Source organism: Myotis daubentonii, chromosome 5, assembly GCF_963259705.1.
Source record: "Myotis daubentonii chromosome 5, mMyoDau2.1, whole genome shotgun sequence".
Taxonomy (NCBI): domain Eukaryota; kingdom Metazoa; phylum Chordata; class Mammalia; order Chiroptera; family Vespertilionidae; genus Myotis; species Myotis daubentonii.
This window is the reverse complement of record NC_081844.1, coordinates 89,748,010-89,769,237: the sequence shown is the minus strand read 5'-3', so window position 1 is coordinate 89,769,237 and position 21,228 is coordinate 89,748,010. Positions and strand designations below refer to the sequence as shown.

The 21,228-nt window shown below is 47.9% G+C and overlaps 1 protein-coding gene across 7 annotated transcripts in view; it reads left to right on the top strand.

Moving 5' to 3' along the window:
- Positions 1–20,515, top strand: part of SH3TC2 (SH3 domain and tetratricopeptide repeats 2) — a 96,142-nt gene extending 75,627 nt beyond the window's left edge. For 6 of the 7 annotated variants that reach the window (XM_059698844.1, XM_059698843.1, XM_059698846.1 and 3 more), the window contains 8 exons: positions 2,478–2,519; positions 2,643–4,337; positions 4,445–4,625; positions 12,125–12,275; positions 14,175–14,297; positions 16,057–16,207; positions 17,952–18,148; positions 19,663–20,515. In XM_059698844.1, coding sequence (XP_059554827.1) covers positions 2,478–2,519; positions 2,643–4,337; positions 4,445–4,625; positions 12,125–12,275; positions 14,175–14,297; positions 16,057–16,207; positions 17,952–18,148; positions 19,663–19,854 — 2,732 coding nt within the window. In that variant the 3' untranslated portion in view covers positions 19,855–20,515. Of the gene's footprint in view, positions 1–2,477; positions 2,520–2,642; positions 4,338–4,444; positions 4,626–12,124; positions 12,276–14,174; positions 14,298–16,056; positions 16,208–17,951; positions 18,149–19,662 lie in introns of those variants that run through there. The other variant, XM_059698850.1, reaches the window with a different exon arrangement.
- The last annotated feature ends 713 nt before the right edge of the window (positions 20,516–21,228 follow it).

Sequence of the window (21,228 nt, the reverse complement as noted above, 5' to 3'; positions counted from 1 at the left end):
TAAGAGAATGTTTCCAACCAGGAATAGAGTATCTTTAAATGCTAATCCCACCCAGGAATTTGGGGCTGTGGTTACTATTCAGTTGATGACTTGCATAGTATTTGATTAGCAGCACTTTCACTTGAGATTTCAGGCAGTTCTGGATTTGGTGGGACTTGTTGCCTAGAAACAGTGAGACATGTTGACATCAACTCAACTATCACTTGGGAGGTCAGCCATATTGAGCCTTCCATTCTAATCCTGGAGAAGAAAGACTCCCCAAGTTGTGGCTGTGGTCCCTCCTTTTAGGGCTGAAGCAAGTCTAGGTCCCCAACGGTAAAGGTGGGGGCATAGAATGTTACAATTGGAAGGACCCTAAAAACATGACTTTTCTTCCAGTTTCACAAATTGAGAAACAGAGGCCCAAATGAATTAGTGCCTGAGCCAGGAAAAGAACTGCCTACACCCATTTTCTAGTCAACACAATCCCTACCTTCACACTGACCCTGACACAAATGACATTGGACTGTTGGGTACATTAGACTTGGGTGGGTGAGGGGTCTCAGTGCCTAGCACAGCTTTCAGCAGTGTCAGGTGATTGACAGGGTGAATGAATGACACGCCCTTCCCTGCCTTTGGAGAGGGCCTGTTGCTCTGTGTCAGGAAGTCCATTCTCCCATGGACAGTGGTTTGAGGAAGGATTCTTGTTTCTCCCAGCTCTTCAGCGATGGTGATGTTGTGTCCACTCTCATGTGGCAAGATTAGTGGCGGCATGTTTCATGGGTACAGCCAGAGATTCTGCAGGAGGGACCCTTAGGTCAGCCCCCAGAGCAGAGGTGGGAGCTGGAATCTTTCTCTAGCAGGGGAGGAGCACCTGGCTCTACAGTAGCTCCAGCCCTGCCGTCACACTGTCCACCAGGCTGTCAGGATTCTGAAACTGTGGGTGCTGCCTGGTAGGTGGGGGCTGAGATCTGAAAAATTAAGGACTACTTGGGGTGTGTCATGGGGCAGGGTGGCCACAGACTTGGAGCTAAGGTATCTGCCAACCATTGATCTCTCCCATTGGTTGGGAGAGATCCAGGAGCAGGTTCCAGGCAGCCCATTGCCTCTTATCTAAAGACCAGGAGTGCAGCTCAGCTGGACACAGAGCTGTGCCTTGTGGCTGTGCCGGCTGCTCCTGGCACCAAGGCAGCCAGCAGAGGGAACATCCTCTTGGTAAATTCCATTCCCCGAGGCCTATGCCCAGGGAAGAAGTGCCTCCTGCAATTCTTCTTCTAGAGGAGCACCTTTGGAGGCTCAAGCACTGTTTGTGCTCTCCATGGTCCTGGCCTGGAGAGAAATGGCTGTGTCCTCCAAGTCACTGAGGACTGGGCGCATGAACACCTAGCTCTCCTGTGTTTGCCTATGGGGCCTCCTCCCCCTCAGGGGTTGCAGATCTCAAGTATCTGCAATGACACTCGCAGAGAAAGCCATCCCCGGAGAATAGGAGTCTGAGGCTTGACTTGGTGAGGGGCCTGACGTCCTCAAGTTCACTGGAGAGCCCCGAGCGGGCTGCTGCTTCCCTGCCAGGAAGAGGCAGAATCTTCCTGGAGCAGCCCCTGTCTGCGGAGCGCGTCTGGCCTTTGCCTCCACAGCTCCCTAGCGGCTGCTCTAGTCAAGAGGGTTCGCTTCTCTGCTGCCAAACTCACAAGGCCGTCTTGCTTCTCACCTAGTCTTGTTTCACTTTTGTGACATTAAGTGGTGGCACCATAAGGCACCCGCGTCTCCGTGTCTACTTTCCTCTCTGTGCCTTCTCAGTCTCCTTCTGCCAACTTTTCTCCTGCCCGATCTATTGAATTCTCTGTCTAGAGCTTTTCCACGTACTGCAAACTCAAAGTGTCTGAAACAGGGCCGAAGACTGTGCTTTCATCTACATCGCCCCTCTTCCCCCACCCCGAGACCACCACCCTCCGATGCACCTTCACTCTCTTTTCTTCATTAGTCACATTTGGTCACCGCGTCCAGTCAAAACACACCATACACACTAAATCAGTGTCTGTTGAGCGGCCGGGTGATGAATGAAAGAGGAAGGAAGAAGGGGGGATCTGGGATACACGGGAACAGGAGGCGATGCCATGTGCCGCAAAGTGAGCTGCACTTGGGGGTCTGTTCATGGCTCTGTCGTAAAACGGCTGAGCGATTTGGGGCTTCGGAGTTCATCGTCCCCCACCCCCACACCTCTGGGCATAGAGCTGATGTGTTCAGCTTTTCTTCTCTGCCTCTGGGTCTCATTTCCAACTCAGTTCCCAGCTGTAAAGCGAGTGGGTTAAGTAAGATCATATTTAGGTTTTAGCCACTCTAAACTGACGATGAAGGAGAGAATTCTGCCCAGTTCCTTAAAGATGCTGATGGTCTGAAGCTCAAGTACAAAGTCCCCAGACTGTCTGGGGTACACCAGCAGGCACAGGCGTGGTGGCCCGCGAGGACCTAACCCCGGTCTGTCCTTCATCTCTATCCAGGTGGGTTCGAGTCCATCCAGAATCTTCCAAACGATCTGAGCGGTGAGTAGAGATCATGCTGACCCTGATGGCCAGTTCCTCGGGACAGCACCCTGTCCACTTGCCAAGCACCGGCCACTGTAGTTGCAGAGGCTTGGCGTCGCTCAACTCTGCTGTCCCTTACAGCGTCCCAGCCTGACGGCTTCCAGGAGGCCCGGCCTGGGGGGGCCTGGGAGGAGCAGCAGGCTTCGGGCTCCGGACGGTCCAGCAGCTCTGAGGACTGCAGCCTGGAGGAGCTCCTCTCCGCCGCCTCAGACAGCTATCACCTGCCGGAGCCAGACGACCTGGATGACCCGGAGCTGCTCATGGACCTGAACTCCGGTCAGGAGGAGGAGGAGGCCGAGACCTTCGCCCCCATCTTGGCTTTCCTGGATCACCAGGGTTACGCTGACCACTTGAAGAGCCTCTATGATTTCTCCTTCTCTTTCCTCACGTCTTCCTTTTATAGCTTCTCCGAGGAGGACGAGCTGGTGGTCTACCTGGAGGCCTCCAGGAAGTGGGCCAAGCGGAGCCACATGACCTGGGCCCATGCCCGGCTCTGCTTCCTCCTGGGCCGGCTGAGCGTCAGGAAGGTCAAGCTCTCCCAGGCCAGGGTGTACTTCGAGGAGGCCATCCGCATTCTCAACGGGGCATTTGAGGACCTGTCCTTGGTGGCTGCTCTGTACATCAACGTGGCTGCCATCTACCTGCGGCAGAGGCTAAGGCACAAAGGCTCGGCCCTGCTGGAAAAGGCAGGGGCCCTGCTGGCCTGCCTGCCCGACCGGGAGTCCAGTGCCAAGAACGAGCTCGATGTGGTGGCCTACGTGCTACGCCAGGGCATTGCATCGGGCAGCTGCCCCCTGGAGGCCCGGGCCTGCTTCCTGGCCATCCGATTGCTCCTAAGCCTCGGCCGGCATGAGGAGGTTCTGCCCTTCGCGGAACGGCTGCAGCTTCTCTCTGGACACCCTCCCGCCTCGGATGCTGTGGCCACCATCCTGAGTTTTCTGTATGATAAGAAATACCTTCCGCATCTTGCAGTGGCCTCTGTCCGGCAACGTGGTCCCCAGAGTGCCCAAGGGATGTCCCTTCCGGTTTGGCAGGTCCACCTGGCCCTGCAGAATGCCACCAAGCTCCTCCGCGTTCCCTCCACAAGCTGGAATGAAGTTTCCCCCCTGGCCTGTCCGGCGCTCAGGCAGGCGCTGGCCGCTTGTGAGGAGCAGGCAGATCGGCGCACCCAGAGGGCCCTGTGTCTCATCCTGTCCAGAGTGTACCTCCAACACAGGTCTCCTGATGGTGCCATCTACTACCTGAGCCAAGCCTTGGTGCTAGGGCAGCTGCTGGGGGAGCAGGAAGCCTTCGAGTCTGCCCTCTGCCTGGCATGGGCCTATCTCTTAGCCAGCCAGGTGAAGAAGGCTTTGGACATCCTCTACCCACTCCTACACTCCCTGAAGGAGACAGAGAATGCTATCCAAAAGGGGGTAGTCCAGAACCTTCTGGGACTTGCACTTCAAGGTGAAGGCCGGGTGAACAGGGCAGCCAAGAGCTATCTCCGGGCCTTGAACGGGGCCCAGGAGGTGGGGGATGTGCGTAACCAGGCAGTGACTTTGGCTAATCTTGGCCATCTCTCCCTTAAATCTTGGGCCCAGCAGCCAGCCAGAGACTATTTCCTGCAGGCCGTCCGACTCTATTGTCAACTCCAGGCCAGTGTGGAGACAGACATGGAATTAGTACAGGTGCTTCTCTGGTTGGCCCAAGTCCTGGTGTGTGGATGCCAGCTGGCCAGTGGGCGCCTTTGTTATGAAATGGCCTTGCTGTTTGGCTTAAGGCATCGGCACCTAAAGAGTGAGTATGTCCCCTGCTGCTGGGCAGCTTGAGAGCAAAGTGTTAGAGCACGTTTTGCCCTTTTCCTGTCTCAGGTCATCTCATTCATGTCCCTGCTTTATGTTCAGGTCAGCTTCAGGTCACCAAATCCCTCTGCCATTTCTACAGCTCTGTGTCCCCAAACCCTGAGGCATGCATCACCTACCACGAGCACTGGCTGGCCCTGGCTCAGCGACTCAGGGACCGGGAGATGGAGGGGCAGCTGCTGGAGTCCCTCGGGCAGCTGTATCGGAACCTAAACACGGCCAGGTGAGTCTGGGCTTAGGGGAAAGTCCTAGAAACATCCTTTTTCCTTAAGGAGAAACACTGTTCTCTCCTGCAAAGTGTCAAGTCCAATCCCCATGGTATGTTATAGCATCAAGGAAAAGAGCCTGGGCTTTGCAGCTTCAGTGCAAGCCCAGTGTCATCATCACTTACCAGCTCTGTGGCTTTGGACCAGTTATTTAATTTTCCAAGTTTCAGCTTCCTCCTCAGTTGAAGAAGGACAGTGGCACCCATGCTATAGTATTTTTGTGAGGAATAGTGAGTTAATGCACATGGACCACTTGGAACAGTGCTTGATATCTAGAAAGGGCTCGGGAATGTCGCCTCTGTTACAGTTACTTGTGTTTCCATAACAACCCATCACCTGCCCATGGCTGAGGATGCGTAATGAGGAGAGGTGGCTGTTAGGAACCCAGGGCTCCCTCACCTGAAACAGCTGGTACTAGAGAAAGGACGCAAAGTAAATACATTCACTGAAAGTAAATACATTACCTTTTTCAAAGTAAAGAAAGTTGTCTGGACCCTTACCTTTAAAATTAAACTGGAAATTATAAAATTAAGTTTATTTTCACTTTTTAGTTCAAAATACCTGGGCTATAACTACAACTAGGCACTAATTCCTGGAATAAACAAAAGAAGTATTGACTATAGCTTAATTGTGTTGTCAAAATTGTGTAATAGTACAATGAAACACCCTTTGTTTTGTGTGTTTTTTCCAGCAATCTCTTAAAAAGCTTTATTTTTGCAAAAATATACCAAAACTATTTTACCCAAAGGCTTCTTTTAACCCTTTGGTATTTAAAGTATTCTCAAGGCGTCCGCCCCTCCTGCTGGTTTTCTCTTGCCTGTCTCCTCACTGGTCTAATCTACTTCATTCTCATTTGTCAGGGCCTGTGGCCTGCAGCTCTGCTCTCTAACAAGCCTTTAATTCACTCTATTAAGTTCCACATGGTTTGCAAGACACTCAATTGCATTTTGCAACAGATTAGCATTGTAGCATTGAATTCATAATTGTGAATGACCTCTAAAATAGAGCAGAGATAATTGCTAGTGTTGCGCAGAGAGAGGTGGCTGAGGAGAAGCTAATTAAATTATAATTTTTTTGCTTTTCTAGGCTACACGATAGGCAATCTGGTAACCTTAGGCACTTGGATAATCAAATCATAAATAATAAGATAAGGATCTCTCTCTCTCTCTCTCTCTCTCTCTCTCTCTCCCTCTCTCTCTCTCCCCCCCTCCCCCCCCCCCCCACCCGCTCTTTCTGCCGTCACTCTTTCCCTCACCCTTTCTCTCTCTCATAAGAATCAGGAGTCCTGCAATCTCCCTTTACCTATGCCTCAGTCCCAGGAAGGGGACAGATTCTTAAGGTTGTGGGCTTTCTTTAGAGGACCTTTTAGATCAGAGACCTAAGCTTTTGGGGTTTTGAAAACTCTGTGCTAGGTTCAGAAGGTCATGGTGTGGGGACCATAAGCTCCATGTGTGCAGACATGTCGAGCAGAGAAGTTGGCACAGAGAAACATACAATCCATATCTGTGTGGGTCAGCTGAGTGGTAATTACAGTAGTCTCCCGTTACCCCCGGTTTTGCTTTCTGCAGTTTCAATGAACCGTGGTCAACTGTAGTCCTAATATGTTCAGTGGAAAAGTCCAGAAATGAACTGCATGCTGTTCTGAGTAGCATGACATCTCTCTCTGTACTCCTCCACCCTTTCTGGGACTTGAATCACACTTGTCCAGTGTGTCCATGCTGTACATGCTACCTGCCCATTAGTCACTTAGTGGTCCTCCTGGTTCTCAGATCGACTGTAGAGGCATCACAGTGCTTGTACTCTAGTAATCCTTATTTTACTTCATAATGTCCCCAAGGCAGAACAGTAGTATGCTGGCAATCTGGATATGCTAAAGAGAAGCCGTAAGTGTTTCTTTTAATTGAAAAGGTGAATATGTATAGCACAAAACAGTGCATAAATAGGGATCGATACTATCCATCATTTCAGGTATTCATTGGGGGTCTTGGAACAGGGGGACTACTGTAGTTATTTAGTGCAGTAATCTACTAGTTCTAGCTCTTACATTTAAGTCAATCAGTCATTTTGGGATCATTTTTTAAATATGGTTTGAGGTAGGGTCCAGTTTCATTCTTTTGCGTGGCTATTCAGTTGTCCAAGTACCACTTGTTGTTGAAAATTTATTTTTCCACATTGAATGTTTTGGGACCCTTGTTGACCATCAATTGACTATAAAAATAAGTGTTTATTTCTGGACTCTCAGTTCTATTCTATTGATCAATATGTCTAGCTTATGCCAGACTATACCATTGTGTTTATTATAGCTTTGTGGTAACTTTTAAATTGGGAAGTGCGTTCACCAAACATGTTTCTCAAGATTGTTTTGGCTATTTGGGTCCCTTGCCTTTCCATATGAAATTTTGCATCTTTTCAGTTTCTGCAAAGAAGCCAGCTGAGATTTTGATAGGGAGAATGTTGCATCTGTAGATCAATTTGGGTGATATTGTCATCTTAACAACATCCTGTCTTCGACTTCATGAACATGGGTGTCTTTCCATTTACTTAGATCTCCTTTAATCCCTTTCTAGTGTGTTGTAGTTTCTAGAATATACATCTTTCACTTCTTTTGTTAAATGTATTCTGAGTAGTTTTTGATGCCTCTATAAATGCAGTTGTCTTCTTAATTTCACTTTCAGATTGTTCATTGGCGTTTATAGAAATACAGTAGATTTTTGCATGTTAATATTGTATCCTGCAACTGTTTATTAGTTCTAATAGTGTGTGTGTGTAGTCCTTATAGTTTTCTATATATAAGATCATGTCACATGCATGTATAGCTTTACTTCTTCCTTTCCTATCTAGATGTCTTTTATTTCATTTTTTGTCTTATGACCTTAGATAGAATCTTCAATACAATGTTTAATAAAGGTGGCAAGAGTAGAAATTCTTGTTGTGTACCTGATATTAAGGAGAAAGCTTTCAGACTTAAAGCTTTCACCATTAAGTATAAAATTAACTGTGAATGTTTCATAAATTCTCTTTATTAGGTTGAGGAATTTCCATTCTATTCTTAGTTCTTTGAATAGAATAATAATTTTTATTATTAAAGAGTTATTTTTTTCAAATGCTTTTAATGCACCTATTGAACTTACCATGTGGGTTTTTCTTTTATTCTAGTAAAAAGGGTATTGAGTTGATTAATTTTACTATGTGGAACTGATCTTGCCATCCTGCGATAAATCCCACTTGATTATGGAGTATAATCCTCTTTATATGCTGCTGGATTCAATTTCCTACTATAGGTGGAATATTTTTACATCTATATTCATAAGAGATATTGATCTGTATTTTTCTTTTCTTGTGATATTGTCTGGTTTTGCTATTAGAGTAACACTGGCCTCAACATGTGCTGGGAAATGTTTCCTCCACTTCTATTTTTTGAAAGAGTTTGTGAAGGAAAAAAAAGAAAAAAAAAAAGAAAGGGTTTGTGAAGGATTAGTGTTAATTCTTCTTTAAATGTTTGGTAGAATTCACCAGTGAAGCCATGTGGGCTTGGGCTTTTTATTGTAAGGGTTGTTTTGTTCTTTTTTAAATTAATAATTTAATCTTTTTGGTTGTTATAGGTCTATTTAGATGGTCTATTTCTTCTTAAACAGTTTGATAGTTTTTATTTTAGGAATGTGTCCACTTACCTAGATTGTTTAATATGTTGGAGTACAACTGTTTATAGTATTCCCTTACCATCCTTTTTATTTCTGTAGTTATTTCTGGTAGTAGCAATGTCTCCACTTTAATTCCTAGCTTTTCTCTTACTTTTCTTGATTAGATTAACTAAAGATTTGACTCAAATCTTTTAAAAAAAGAACCAATTATTTTATTTTGTTGATTTTCTCTATTTTTTTTATTCTCTGTATTATTTGTATCTGATTTAATATTTATTATTTTCTTCGTCCTGCTTGCTTTGGGTTTACTTTGCTTTTCTTTTTCAAGTGTCTTAAGGTGGAATGTTAGGTTACTGATTTGAGATTTTTATTCTTTTTTAATATAAATATTTACAGCTATAAATTTCTCTCTGAGCACTGCTTTCATTCCACTCACTCCAGTTTTGATATGTGGTGTTTTTCTTTTCATTCATCTAAAAGTATTTTCTAATATCGCTATTTTCCTGGTTGTTACCTTGGGGATTATAATTAACATCTTCATTTATAACAATCTTATACGTTTCCTGGACATGCACGCAGTTTTGCACATTCAGGTGGTCTTTTAGATTGCTGGGAATATGCTGGAGCTTTTCAATGCCTTCTATGGACAGCTCATTCCCCAACTTTTCCTTTTGTTTGTTATCTTATTTTCAGCTTCTTCTTTGCTCCAGATGTTTTCACCATCTCAGGCAGCAGCGTTGTTAAACAATTGCTGCACATCTTTTTGGACAAACACCCCAGGGAAGGGGTTATCTACAATGAGTGAGCTCTGAGTCAGGTTGATTAAAAACAAGCCCTGTGAGTGAAGGCTTTCAGGGAACTTCCAGACTTGTCAGATAGTGACAGTTCCCTGGGGACAGAGTATGGGGAATTCCAAACTCACTGTGTCCCTTCCAGTGGCTGCAAGAGGTTACTGGTTTTCCCAGCTACTGTGATTGCCAAGTTAAAAACCAGCCTTTGGTTTTCAGGCTGCCACAGAGCTATAGAGAGAGATGCTTCTAGACTCACTATTCTTAACACGATTCAGCTGTTTTTCTTGACTGAACTCTCTTCAAATTGTCGCAAACCTTCGGTTAACTTCCAGAGTTCTGAAAAAATGGATTGTGACAATTTTTGCCTGTGTTCTCTTTGGTTTTTACGGGGGAGTGGATTTTTGGAGATCTTTACTCAATTGTTCTGGAATATGATCCTGATTAGGCTTTTTTAAAATCCTAACATTCTATAACTCTAAGATTCTGGATTTCTATTTGTATAATTGGGAGGAAATAAATATCTACTCTGCTTTACCTTCCATGAGTGATACTAAGAGGAAGACCGTGAGGTACCTTAAGTGACAGGAGAAATCTCAGCAAACATAAGGTCATCATCCCTTTATAGAAGGCCCAGGTCATCAAGGAGAACGTTCTGAGGCTGTGTTTATTTAACAGGGATAAATCACCCACTTCTGTAGAGCACTCAAGGAAAAAAGAGAACAAAGACCAGTTAACAGACATAGAAAAACAAGTGTTTGCATGCACCCAGGGGTGATTACTGTAAGTTAGCGCTAAGCTTCCTGGTGGCGGAGGTAAAAGGGGAAAGCCATACGTGGTTCACACTGCCTGATGAAAGAACAGAAGCAAATATATCTGTTGGAGCAATTTTTTCTTGGCACTGATTTCTAGGGGGAATTTATTAAGTGAGTTTTGATGTAATGGACACATTTTTTTTTCAACTGAACTTCCCGCAGGGATTTCCATTTCACAAAACTCAGGGCCACCGCAGGCAAAAGCAAACAGTGCTCACAGGTGAGATGGTGGGCTCTGCAAGGCTAGGTTTGGAGAGGAAGGAAGGAACACCAACAGCGAAGGGTCAGGGAAGACTTCATGAAGCTCATAGCATGTGAGGATGCCCCTGAGGGAGAAGTAAGATTTTGAAGGTGAGAAAGGGTAAAAGAATGGAATTTGGGGTAGAAGGAGTAGCAGGAGCAATGGAAACGTGGGGAAGGTGAGGGCACATTTGAATGTTACAGTGCAGTGGAAAGATGGATGGACCATGGGTCAGTAATAACAATGATAGCTAATATTTAAATATTTATCAAGTGCTTACTCTGAGCACTCTCATTTTATTGTTCCATTTAAACTTACAACAATCCTCCGAGGCAGGTTTAAAAGACAGTTTAATGTTCATCTGGATATGGGTACGAACGGAGAGAGGGGACTCTAGTCTGTCCCCCAGGAGGGGATGTGGATGGAGTTGGGGGGTGGGCATTTGCAGGGATGGGCGTGTGCCCAGTGAGCATCCATTGTGAAAGTGGTTGGGGTTAGGGTCGTCACAGTCACAGAAAGCATGTAGTGAGGTGCACCGTTTACTGAGCAATGTGTAATCCCAGGATACCGTACGAGGTAGAAAGAGCTGTAGAAATTGAGGGCTAATGAAGCCTGGCTTGCAGCTGTGATGGTTCTGATAGAGTCAGTCTGAGGAAGTTCTGGGAGTCTGTGTGTTTAATAAGCTCCCTAGAGAATGCTGAATCCCCTGGGCTGTGAATCAGGCTGTGAGGAATGTGGGTGTTACAGGACTAGTTCAGGGCTGGGACTCAGAAGAAGGGAGTTCTGGCCTTGAGTCTTCCCCTAACGTGCTGTGCATCCTTGCACAGTCACTTACCATTTCATATCTCTATGAAATAAGGGGGTTGGATTAGGTCAATAAGTCTCAACCCAAGCTATACAATGCAGGCAGTGTGGGAGGGCTTTGGCAGAGTGTTGCTGCCTGAGCCACACTCCCCGAGTGTCCCAGGGTGCCATGGCATGCAGCACAATGAGGTGGGTTTGCCTGTGTACGTATGTTTAAAAAGCTTCCAGGATATTCCAATTGCTGCTGGAGTTGAGAACTACCATCTAGATCAGTGGTTCTCAACCTTGGCTGCACATTAGAATCACCTGGGAATCTTTTTAAAATCCTGATTTCTGGGCCTCATCCTCCAGAAGTTCTGTTTCTTTGCTATGGGGTGAGGCCACAACATTAGTAACAAAGAAACAGAATTTCCGGAGGATGAGGCCCAGAAATCAGGATTTTAAAAAGATTCCCAGGTGATTCTAATGTGCAGCCGAGGTTGAGAACCAGATGCTGCCCAGTGCTCCTTCTTGTTCTAGAATGTCAAATCTGTGCAACATTACATTAGCTGTGCCTCCTTTCTTCATTAATCCCGGTCATGAGGGAAGAGTATCCTACATAAGGCAGTTTTTTCCAGATATTTAAAGAGCACTCCATTAAACCTGAACCTTTTAAAACTTCCACTCTTCTTTGGTCCTTCTTCTTAAAACACCAAAATTTTTTGATGATTTAAAGTTACCATTATGGTCATTCATTTGTGCATTTATACAATAGGTAGGCCTTTGGCATCTGCTGTGTGTTAAGTGCTTATGGAAAAAATGTTCAAGTGCTGTAGAAAGATAGATGGACTATGGGTCAGTAATAACAATGATAACTAACATTTAAATATTTTATCAAGTGCTTACTCTGAGCATTCTTGTTTTATTATTACATTAAACCTTGCAACAATCCTCCGAGGCAGGTACAATTACATCCCCATTACAGATGGGGAAAACAAGGCACAGAGAAGTCCTGGACTTTCTTACAGCCAGTTAAGGCAGAGCCTGATTCAAATCACCCCAGACCTTCCTGTGTGACCTGAAACGATGTTGTTCCCCCGCCCCCTGAGAGCCTCAGTTTCTCCCTGTGCTAAGGGACTCTGAGGCCCTTTGGAGCCCTCCCACCTATGAGTCCCTGTTTGCCCCCAGGTCCCTCAGGAGGTCCCTGACCTGCATCAAGGAGAGCCTGCGGATCTTCATCGACCTGGGCGAGGAGGACAGGGCTGCCGAGGCCTGGCTCGGGGCTGGGCGTCTCTACTACCTCATGCAGGAGGACGAGCTGGTGGAGCTGTACTTGCAGGTGGGCCTCCTGCAGAGCTCATCTGCCGACTTGGGCCAGCTGGGGAGGCCGCTGCACCCTCCAGAGGGACCATCAGGAGCTGGAGAGAGGTGATGGCCTCTCCTTGGAGGGGAAGTCAACACTGGGCTGCTCCCTGCACACAGGTGGGAGCCAGGGCAGTCTGGCAGGCTGGCAAAGGGCCAGTCCCGAGTCCATATATACATGGAAGCTTCCAAAGAATATGGTGGGAGACTCCCTCACCGGAATGCCAAGCACGTCCGTCTTTCCAAAGCTTGACACACACCTTGCCTTCAGGGCTGTGCTGCAATATGAGGCGAGGTTGATGTGTGTGGAGTGTTAACATTATTGTTCTCAAACTGTGTGGCCTTGGACTTGCTACATGAGCTCTCTAGGATTCAGTTTCTTCATGGGTGAACCCAGTCTCTATTAAGGATTAGGTATATCACTTGTATAGTAAATGCATATGCATAGTAAGCAGTTACTAAGTCTTGGGGTTCAATAAATGTTTAATAAGTGGTATTTCATTATTATTACTATTGTCCGCAAATACTGACATCATGATAGTATGTAAGATTTGTTTCATCTAAAATATGCTCATTATCTTTGCTTCCTTCCCATTTCTTATTTTCTTCCTTTTTATTCCCCCCTACGCCATTAGTTAAACTCACATAAACTCACTCGCACTGGGACTGAAGGTTGTGTAATATTGATTGAATGCACAGGAGACTTTGGTAAACACATCACAGGCATGATGTAGATGAATCCTCATTACAAATGCAGCAGGAGTTTCTATTGAAATTCCCATTTTACCGATGAGGCTCACTGAGGCTGAGTAACTTGCTCAAGATGAGACATGTAGTAAGTGGTGGAAGTGGCCTCCCGGCTGTGTGAAGTGAAGCTTTCACTCTCAGACTCCATCCTGCTTTGGCGTTTTCGAGCTGGAAGGATTTTCAGAGCAGGTAATTCACTCTTCGGGAGACGGAGGCCCAGAGGAAGCTGTTCGGGTTGGCAGCGGAGCCTCTGACTCCAGGATTCCGTCTCACCGCCCCTCTCTGTGTAGCTGCATGTGCAGTGACAGTAACTGTGGGGTCCTTCCCCAGCGAGAACTGGTCCCAGGCCCACCCAACCCCAGGCTGCCATCTGCCTTGGACTTCTGCAGGTCATTGCCACGGAAGTGAACCCTCTGTCTGGGCTGAGCTGCCGCAGCTGCGCTGTCCTGTGTTCTTCACTCTTCACCTTCCATGCCACGTTCTGCTTTGATGCAGTATGGACTAGCTTGCCAGAGAGAAAGAGGTCATGGAGGCTAGGAGAAGGGTGTTGGGCTGGAAGACACTAGCATTTGTTTGCCACTAACCACAGACGTGAATGTGGAGACGTTTCTTAATATTTCTGAGCCTCAGTTTCTCCATCTGGAAAGTGCAGGTGTTGGATGAAATCACTGCTTCCCAAAGTTCAGTCATTCATACAAACAGCTCACGGGTTAGCCGTATCCATGTACTCTTTATATCACTATATACTCATTTTTTTCTGATTTAACTTCAAGTTGACTTAGCGTTTTATACTAAACAATGCTATCTGAAATCACAGGTTTTGATGTAATAGTCTTTTTTTCTTAAAACACATTAAAATAAATACTTGTATATTAAAACATAAAATGTTATGTGTACTGCTGAAAATTATTCTAGGGCTATATGATGTAATCTCTCATACAATGATAGGAAAATGCTGGGCTAGAGAATCTCCAAGTCTTCCTAGCAGCTCTATGAGTGTGGAGGACAATTTGGGATTCTGGGACGCCGCAGAGGGTTAAGCTGGGTGGTCAGGCTCTCACTCCTGCCAGTCCTGTGGACGCTTGAAGCCCTTCACTCTGCCTTTGACAGTTGTCTCTGTTGCACCCAGGCAGCCATCCAGAAAGCGCTGAAGCCAGAAGAGCCCTCCCTGGCCCTCAGGCTCTATGAAGAAGCAGGTGATGTGTTCTTCAATGGGACCCGCCACAGGCATCGAGCGGTGGAATATTACCGGGTAAGTCCCAGGCCGCACAGTGTGCCCGCCAGGTCCTGGCACAAACCTGGGAGAGGCCATGTAGACTTCAGCCTGGACCTGCCTTCCCCTCTTTTGCTGGTATTTCTTTTCCTTCTCTTTGTTGATGTAAAAAAACATCCAAATCTGGAGAGAATTTTTATGAGTTTATTGAGCCAAACTGATAACAATTCCTAGGAAGCAAAATCTCCACAGATTAAGAAAATGTTCCAAAAAATGGCAGTTTTAAGCTTATTTTATACATTAGCATCAAAGGAGGAGGCATGAGGGAATACATGAAATCCACTGATGGGAGATTAAGGGGACAGGAGAAGGCAAAGCAGGGAAATCTCTGGGATTGGATAAAAAGTAAAACAGAGACACATATGTCTTTTACATTGGCGGGTACAGGATAGTTGATAATATTGGCAGCACATGAGATGGTATTGGGGGAATAAGATAACAAGGAGGAGTTCTGTGGTCTTCTAGTTTGTGGATGTGCCCTAGGGGGTCTGGAAAATTACCCTGACATTTCAAACCTATGTTATCCTACAAGCAAAAGGACAATAAACAGACTCACGTAAGGTTAAGATTGACCTTTGCCAAGGAAGCTACAGGCCTAGGATGTGACTACCGCTATGACCCACTTTTAGTGAGGAATTTTTATGTTCAGACCATCCTATGTGGTTACTTTTCGTCTCTGAGTTTGTAAGGCCCATCATGCAGGCCTCCCCTGAGTGTGTAGGATATGTGGCCCCTTTTCCTCCACACCTTGCTCATCCCGTGCCCACATACTTCCTCTCTCTTCAATCTGGCAGGCTCTCAAAGAAGGAGCTGATGAACTCTGTCGTTCTCAGGCTTGGAGAAGAGGCCATAATAATTGCATCTCTCAGGTTCATGGTGCTCACAGTGTGTAGCACACTTATCTGTTTACCGAATGCTCCCAGGCACCACTGGAGGCAGGTGGGAGATGGCTGGTCCATGGAGGAACACATCTGTTTAATATGTTTTTATCAAGTATAACACCAGCTCATCAAACCCATGATTTCACAGACATCGCTGCAAAGAATGAGACAAGATAATAAAAGGGAGTTGATTTAACAAATGATATTAATAAATAAGTGTCTAGATGTTAAGCAGATATGTCAAAAGTCATAATTTTACCACTGACTGAAGTTGTAAACATTGTCTTCTTTGATCCTAAAATCTCATTTATTCAGATATTAATTCATTTGCTTGTTCAGTTGATTAATCACTCATCAAACATTTGTGAGTCACCCATTATGTGCCTGGCACTGAACAGGGAACATGACCCTGACTATTGAGGGGCTCATTGTCTTATGCATTTTTATAGATGAGAAAGGCTCAGAGAGATGACGTGACCTGCCTAACATTCTGTCATAATAAAAATAATAGAAATCACCATTGGTTGGGCACTCTCATCCTACACACATATGTACTTTGTAGGTAGCGCTGTGGGTGCTGAGGGAACACATGGCTGGGAGGTAACTTTCCTGCTCTCAGTTTTCCCAAACTTAGGAGGCCCGATGACCTCTAGTCCTTCCACCTCTAAGATCTGGTCAGAGCAACCAAGAGCCAGGGCCGAGAGAGTGAGCTGAGGAAACCCATGTATGGATGACCAAGTTCCTTAGTTTCAGGTGCTACCATCCCCCACAACCCAGCAATAGAATGTGAGCCTCCTGGAGTATGGTGCACATGGGTCATTCATGGGAGACTAAGATTCCTATGCCTCTCTTTGCAGGCGGGGGCTGTCCCTTTAGCGAGGAGGATGAAGGCCGTGAGAACCGAGCTCCGGATTTTCAATAAGCTGACTGAGCTGCAGATCAGCCTGGAAGGCTACGACAAGGCTCTGGAGTTTGCCACCCTGGCAGCCAGGCTCAGCACAGCCACAGGTAGGTGGTCCTGCACTGAATGGGTGGGGCAGAACTCCCCCCCCCCTGCCCCGCCCCCAAGGAGGTGCAACAAGGCGCCACAGCACAGGCTCTGGAGTCAGACTGCATGGGTTCAGGTTCTAGATCCAACTGCAGGGAGACCTTAGCTAAGTGAGCAGCTGGAGTCTCGAGTTTTTCTTTGGCAAATCAGGATTAAAAGTAGCACCCACCTCGTGCAGTTGTTATGAAGACCAATGATTGTCCACGTAAACCTGCAGCATAGTGCTTGGGACCTAACTTGTCCTGGATAAGTGTGACCTGTGTTGCTCTAATTCTTAGATTATCATGGGTGTTATTTCCCAGCACAGGGCGAAAGGTATTTTATTCTATGCATGGGCATTGCCTTGCAGCAAAGAAACTGTGCCCTAAATGTTTAATTGGTTGATTGTGAGTCAAATGCATAGTTTTCCCCCAAAGAACTGAAATGTAAATGAAGGTCAGAGTCCCATTAACTTAACTCACCCTGTAACCAAAATAGTTTGCATTTGCCACAAAAGTTCCTGGGAAACAACCTAAGTCATTAAAGGAGAAAGAAGGGAGACTAAAAGAAAGATTTTAAAGAGCCCCCACCGCATTTGGAATGCTGGTGCCTGAGGGATAGCAGGTTTGGTCAGAGGAGGGATGAGATGTGGAGGCAGGTGCAGCCTTCCTGAGGATGCCAGAGGAGACTTCTGGGCATGCTCAAGGGCATGGGATATTGATGCTACTGGACATTATTGTGTCTAATTGCAGTTGGAGCTCCCTCTCTCCTCATCCTATCTTTTTCTTTACTGCAAAGAACCCCTGAGGGGCTGTCTGCTGATCTCAGGAGAGGCCTTGGGGGCGCCAGGCAGCTGCCTCTGGGTGCACTCTTTATCCTCCCCTGGGCAGAGCCCAAGGGAGCTGTTTCCCACCCTTTTATGCTTCCCTGTGACTGCATTTGTCCATATCAGAATTATCTCTCCCTTGGATTTTCTATTATAATTTGGGCTTTTGGGTCTTTAAATCTTAAAAGTGATGTTTTTAGATTGCATCAAACAGCCACCTTGCAAATATGCCACTCCCCCCCCCCCCACACCCAAACACCCATTGGAAGCCTTTGTTCTCTTTAAAAGGCCACTTTGTTATTGAAACAACAAACCCACCCAAAACCAAAATAAGATCTAGGCTCCCTAGAGCAGAGGCTCCATAGTGTGGGTTACTGGAGAGCAGGTCTCTGTGGCTTCTGGGAGACCCAGAGATCCAAGCTGGTGGCAGCCCAGAGCCCTCAGGACAGCCCGTGTGTGGAGCTGACAAGTGTTATCTCCTTGTAAAGAATCCGTAGCTGGTTCAGCAAGCTCATCTTGTCACCACGTCCCCCACAGGAATTTGGAAATAATTATTTCCCAGAATCTCAAGTGAAGGTGACACCTATAATATGGAGAATGTTTGCTTCAGGAATCATCCCAGAAAACCTTGACCGGTGCGCTCTCAGACAGCTGTGTCTTCTTTTGTAGCACTTACCCCAGGTGTAATTTTACTTCTATTTGTGGAATTATTTCCGGAATGTTTGTGTTCTGTGAGACAGTAGCCCTCGTGAGGGCAGGGGCCTGTTCTGCTCTGTTCCTCACATCCCAAGCCCAGTCCCTGACCCTAGCAGACCTCCACAGAATTGTGCAGAGCGATTGAGGGAGGGGTGATGGGAAGCGCTGGTTGCCTGGGTCTTGCTCAGTCTTCCGATCCCTAGGAGATCAGAAGCAGGAGCTGGTGGCCTTCCACCGTCTGGCCACGGTGTACTACTCCCTGCACATGTATGAGATGGCCGAGGACTGCTACCTGAAGACTCTGTCCCTCTGTCCGGCCTGGCTGCAGAGCCCTAAGGAGGCCTTGTACTACGCAAAGGTATATTGTCGCCTGGGCCGACTCACGTTCTACCAGCTGAAGGTAAGAGTCAGGCTTCTAAGATCAGGTGAGAGCTGCCATTCAGCCATGTTCTTCCCGGACCCTGGGCCTTCAGGGTAGAGCTGAGATGGCCCTGAGGGGGAGTCCCGTCTCAAAGGGTAGGGACCGACTCCACTGGGGACCAATGCTCCTTCCACTTCACCCCCATGGAGAGCTCAAAGGTGCCTCCCATCTCTGAGGACAGATGGTAGCTCCTCTTCCTCTTTGCTCTGCTCTGGTTCCTGTGACCACTTTATCTGTCAGGTAGGATGGACACATTGCCTGGTTCCTGAGAGCCTATGAAAATATATGAGACTCAAAACAAAAGCTCCAAAAGAAAAAGAAAAATGAATGCTTACCTGTATGTCTACAAGATGTTATAGGTTGTTAACTAGTCCATTGCAACTCACTTATACAGTTGTGTAAACTATATTTAGGAGAAATCTGGCTACAGGTTACTATGTTTGAGACAATGAGGAGTGGGGTCTTTGAATGCCAGCATGCCTCGGCTGGCGGAAGGTCTTAGTCCCAGTTCTCCTGTTTGCTCTGCTGGAGTTGAACCCAGGGCTTGCTTTCCCTGCCTCTTCTAGGACTGTGCTGGTGACCTGAAACTCTCTCACACTTCTGGCTCAAATCCTGTCCCCAGTCTTGGCTTCCCTTTGCCAGAGGTCGGTCTGCTCCAGCATAAGCCTTAATCTCATAATAAGGTGGTTTCGAGTCGCCTGTGTTTGGCCCCAGGGGATCCTCAAGGGCAACTCTGCTGTCCTTTTCTTCTTTGCCAGACATTGTTTCTGGCCTGAGTTGATTATTGAGTTATGAGGGTTGATGGGAACCAGACATCCCTGTTGAGTCTCACCCGAGGCAGATCTGTGCCTCATCCCCACCCTGTAGGGAGGGAGGCCTGGGCATGGAGGCCCCCAGCCATCCTGCCTCTGCCCACAGCTCCCAGCAAGTGGCTCAGGGACAAAGTGCGTGATTGGATTGTGTCAACTAAAGGCTCTACAGCTGCCGGGGAAGAACCCAACTCCAGCTAGCTTAAGCAAAAGAGGCAGTTTGTTTGCTTAAATAACAGGGAAGTTCAGGAATGAATTCAGTTTCCCATCATGCATTCCCTGCCTCCCTCTATCCGTTGGCTCTGTATGCTTCTCCTTCCCCATGTTTCATAGTCTCCCCACTTCTCCTCCCCCATGGGCAGGCCCAAGCCCATATCTAAAAGGGTAAGGGACCATTTTCTCTGCTAGATCACACTGGGAGGCCTTGGGGAGGGACTGGGATAGACCAGCTTGAGTCATTTATACCTTCCTGAAGCACTGTGCCAAGGGGATGCTGCTTCGTGATTGGCTGACCCTAGTTAAGGAGCCACCCTGTGCCTGGGAGGAGGGGAGGAGCTCCCCCAGGAACCTGGAGAGGGATGAAGGTATGTGGGCAGACACCGCTAGGGCTCCCAGGCCGCCTCCAGGCCTCTCCTGGAAATGCTGCTAATGCTGTCTCTTCTTTGCCCCGTGCCTTGGGGTTAGGATGCCCATGATGCCACTGAGTACTTGTGGCTGGCCCTGGCAGCAGCGGCCCTGCTGGGCGACGAGGAGCTGCAGGACACCATCAGGAGCAGGCTGGACAGCATCTGCCAGAGCCCCCTGTGGCTCAGCAGCCCGTCGGGGCGCTCGGCGGAGCGGGCGCGGTGGCTGAGTGGCGGGGGCCTGGCCCTCTGAGGAGAGCTGGCCCAGCCCTGACCAGTTGCCATGCCAGAAGTGCCTCCCTGCCTTAGGCTCCTGGACACTAATTGGAGGGTCTAAGTCATCGCCTGGCCCAGCCCCTCATTTGACAGTGAGAAGAGGGGCTCCTTCGGGGCTGGCCACACAGCGGTGGGAGATGGAGCCCGGAGAGAAGTCCCGGCTGTGGGTCCAGCGCCTTCCCAGTTGACGGTGGCCCTTCCACACAGCTGGCCTCGGAAATGCACTTTCTTGACCCACAATTCTCCTGGAGAAAATGAGAAGCCGTGCCTGTGGGAAGCCTCGCTCCTTCCCCCGGGAAATCAGGGACTGGCTGGGAGGAGGCAAGCGATTGGATTTGGCTGCCTCACTGACTTTACTCAGGGAAAGACCCCTCCCCTTGCCTGTGGTGGGGCCTGGGGACTGGCAGGTGGGAATGACCATGCTCTTAGCCCCAAAGACACAGCCTCAGAATGGCCCCGGAGGGCACAGGCGTGAGGTCGAAGGCAGGTTCACTGTCTCCATCCTGCCCCCACCCCCCAAGAACCAGAAGAAGTTTCCCAAGGGCCAGGATGTAAAAATCGAGCCTTAGAAAGCTATGACGTAGGTGACGTGTAAATAGTGTATATTATTAAATATTTCCCATTTGCATTTGCACAGACATTTGTCTCCTGTGTCATAGGGAGAGGGGGAGGGGAGACCTGAAGGCTGGGTGTTATGATTTCAGGGCAGCTCCCTGACAGCATCTCTATTAGATCTGTCGCCGCATGACACGCGCAGTGGCCGGGAGCATCATTATCTCAGTTTCTGTCGGGTCGGGATCCAAGTGTGACCTGGCTCAGGGCGGCTCCCAAGGCTACGGTCAAGGTGTCGGCCACGGCTGCAGTCTTCTCAGGCTCGGCAAGGGAAGAATCCACTTTCAAACCCACCCTCGTCGTGTTGGCTGGGGGCAGAGCCTTGCTCGCTGTTGGCCAGGGCGGCCCAAGCTCCCGGCTTCATCAGTGAGCACGCGAGAGAGGGAAGTCACAGGCTTCGCATAACCTAACCTCAGAAGCAACATCCACCTATTTTTGCCTTTTCTGTTCTTACAAGTGAGTCACTAGGTCCAGCCCACACGAAAAGGGAGGATGTGCTTCCCGGGAGGCGGGCATCACTGGGGCCATTCAGGAGCTGCCTGCCCCCATAGTGCTGACCCAGTAGGTCTGGGAGACGCCCAGGAACGTGCATTTTAATGAGCAACCCCAGTGACCCTGACACAGGTGGGCCACCCTCACCCTGAACTGTGGGAACACGAAGGAAGACCCCGCCATGGGGCTGCCCGCCTGATGCCCAGCAGCTTCGATTTTGCTGCCAGACCCTCTGCCCTTCATCTGG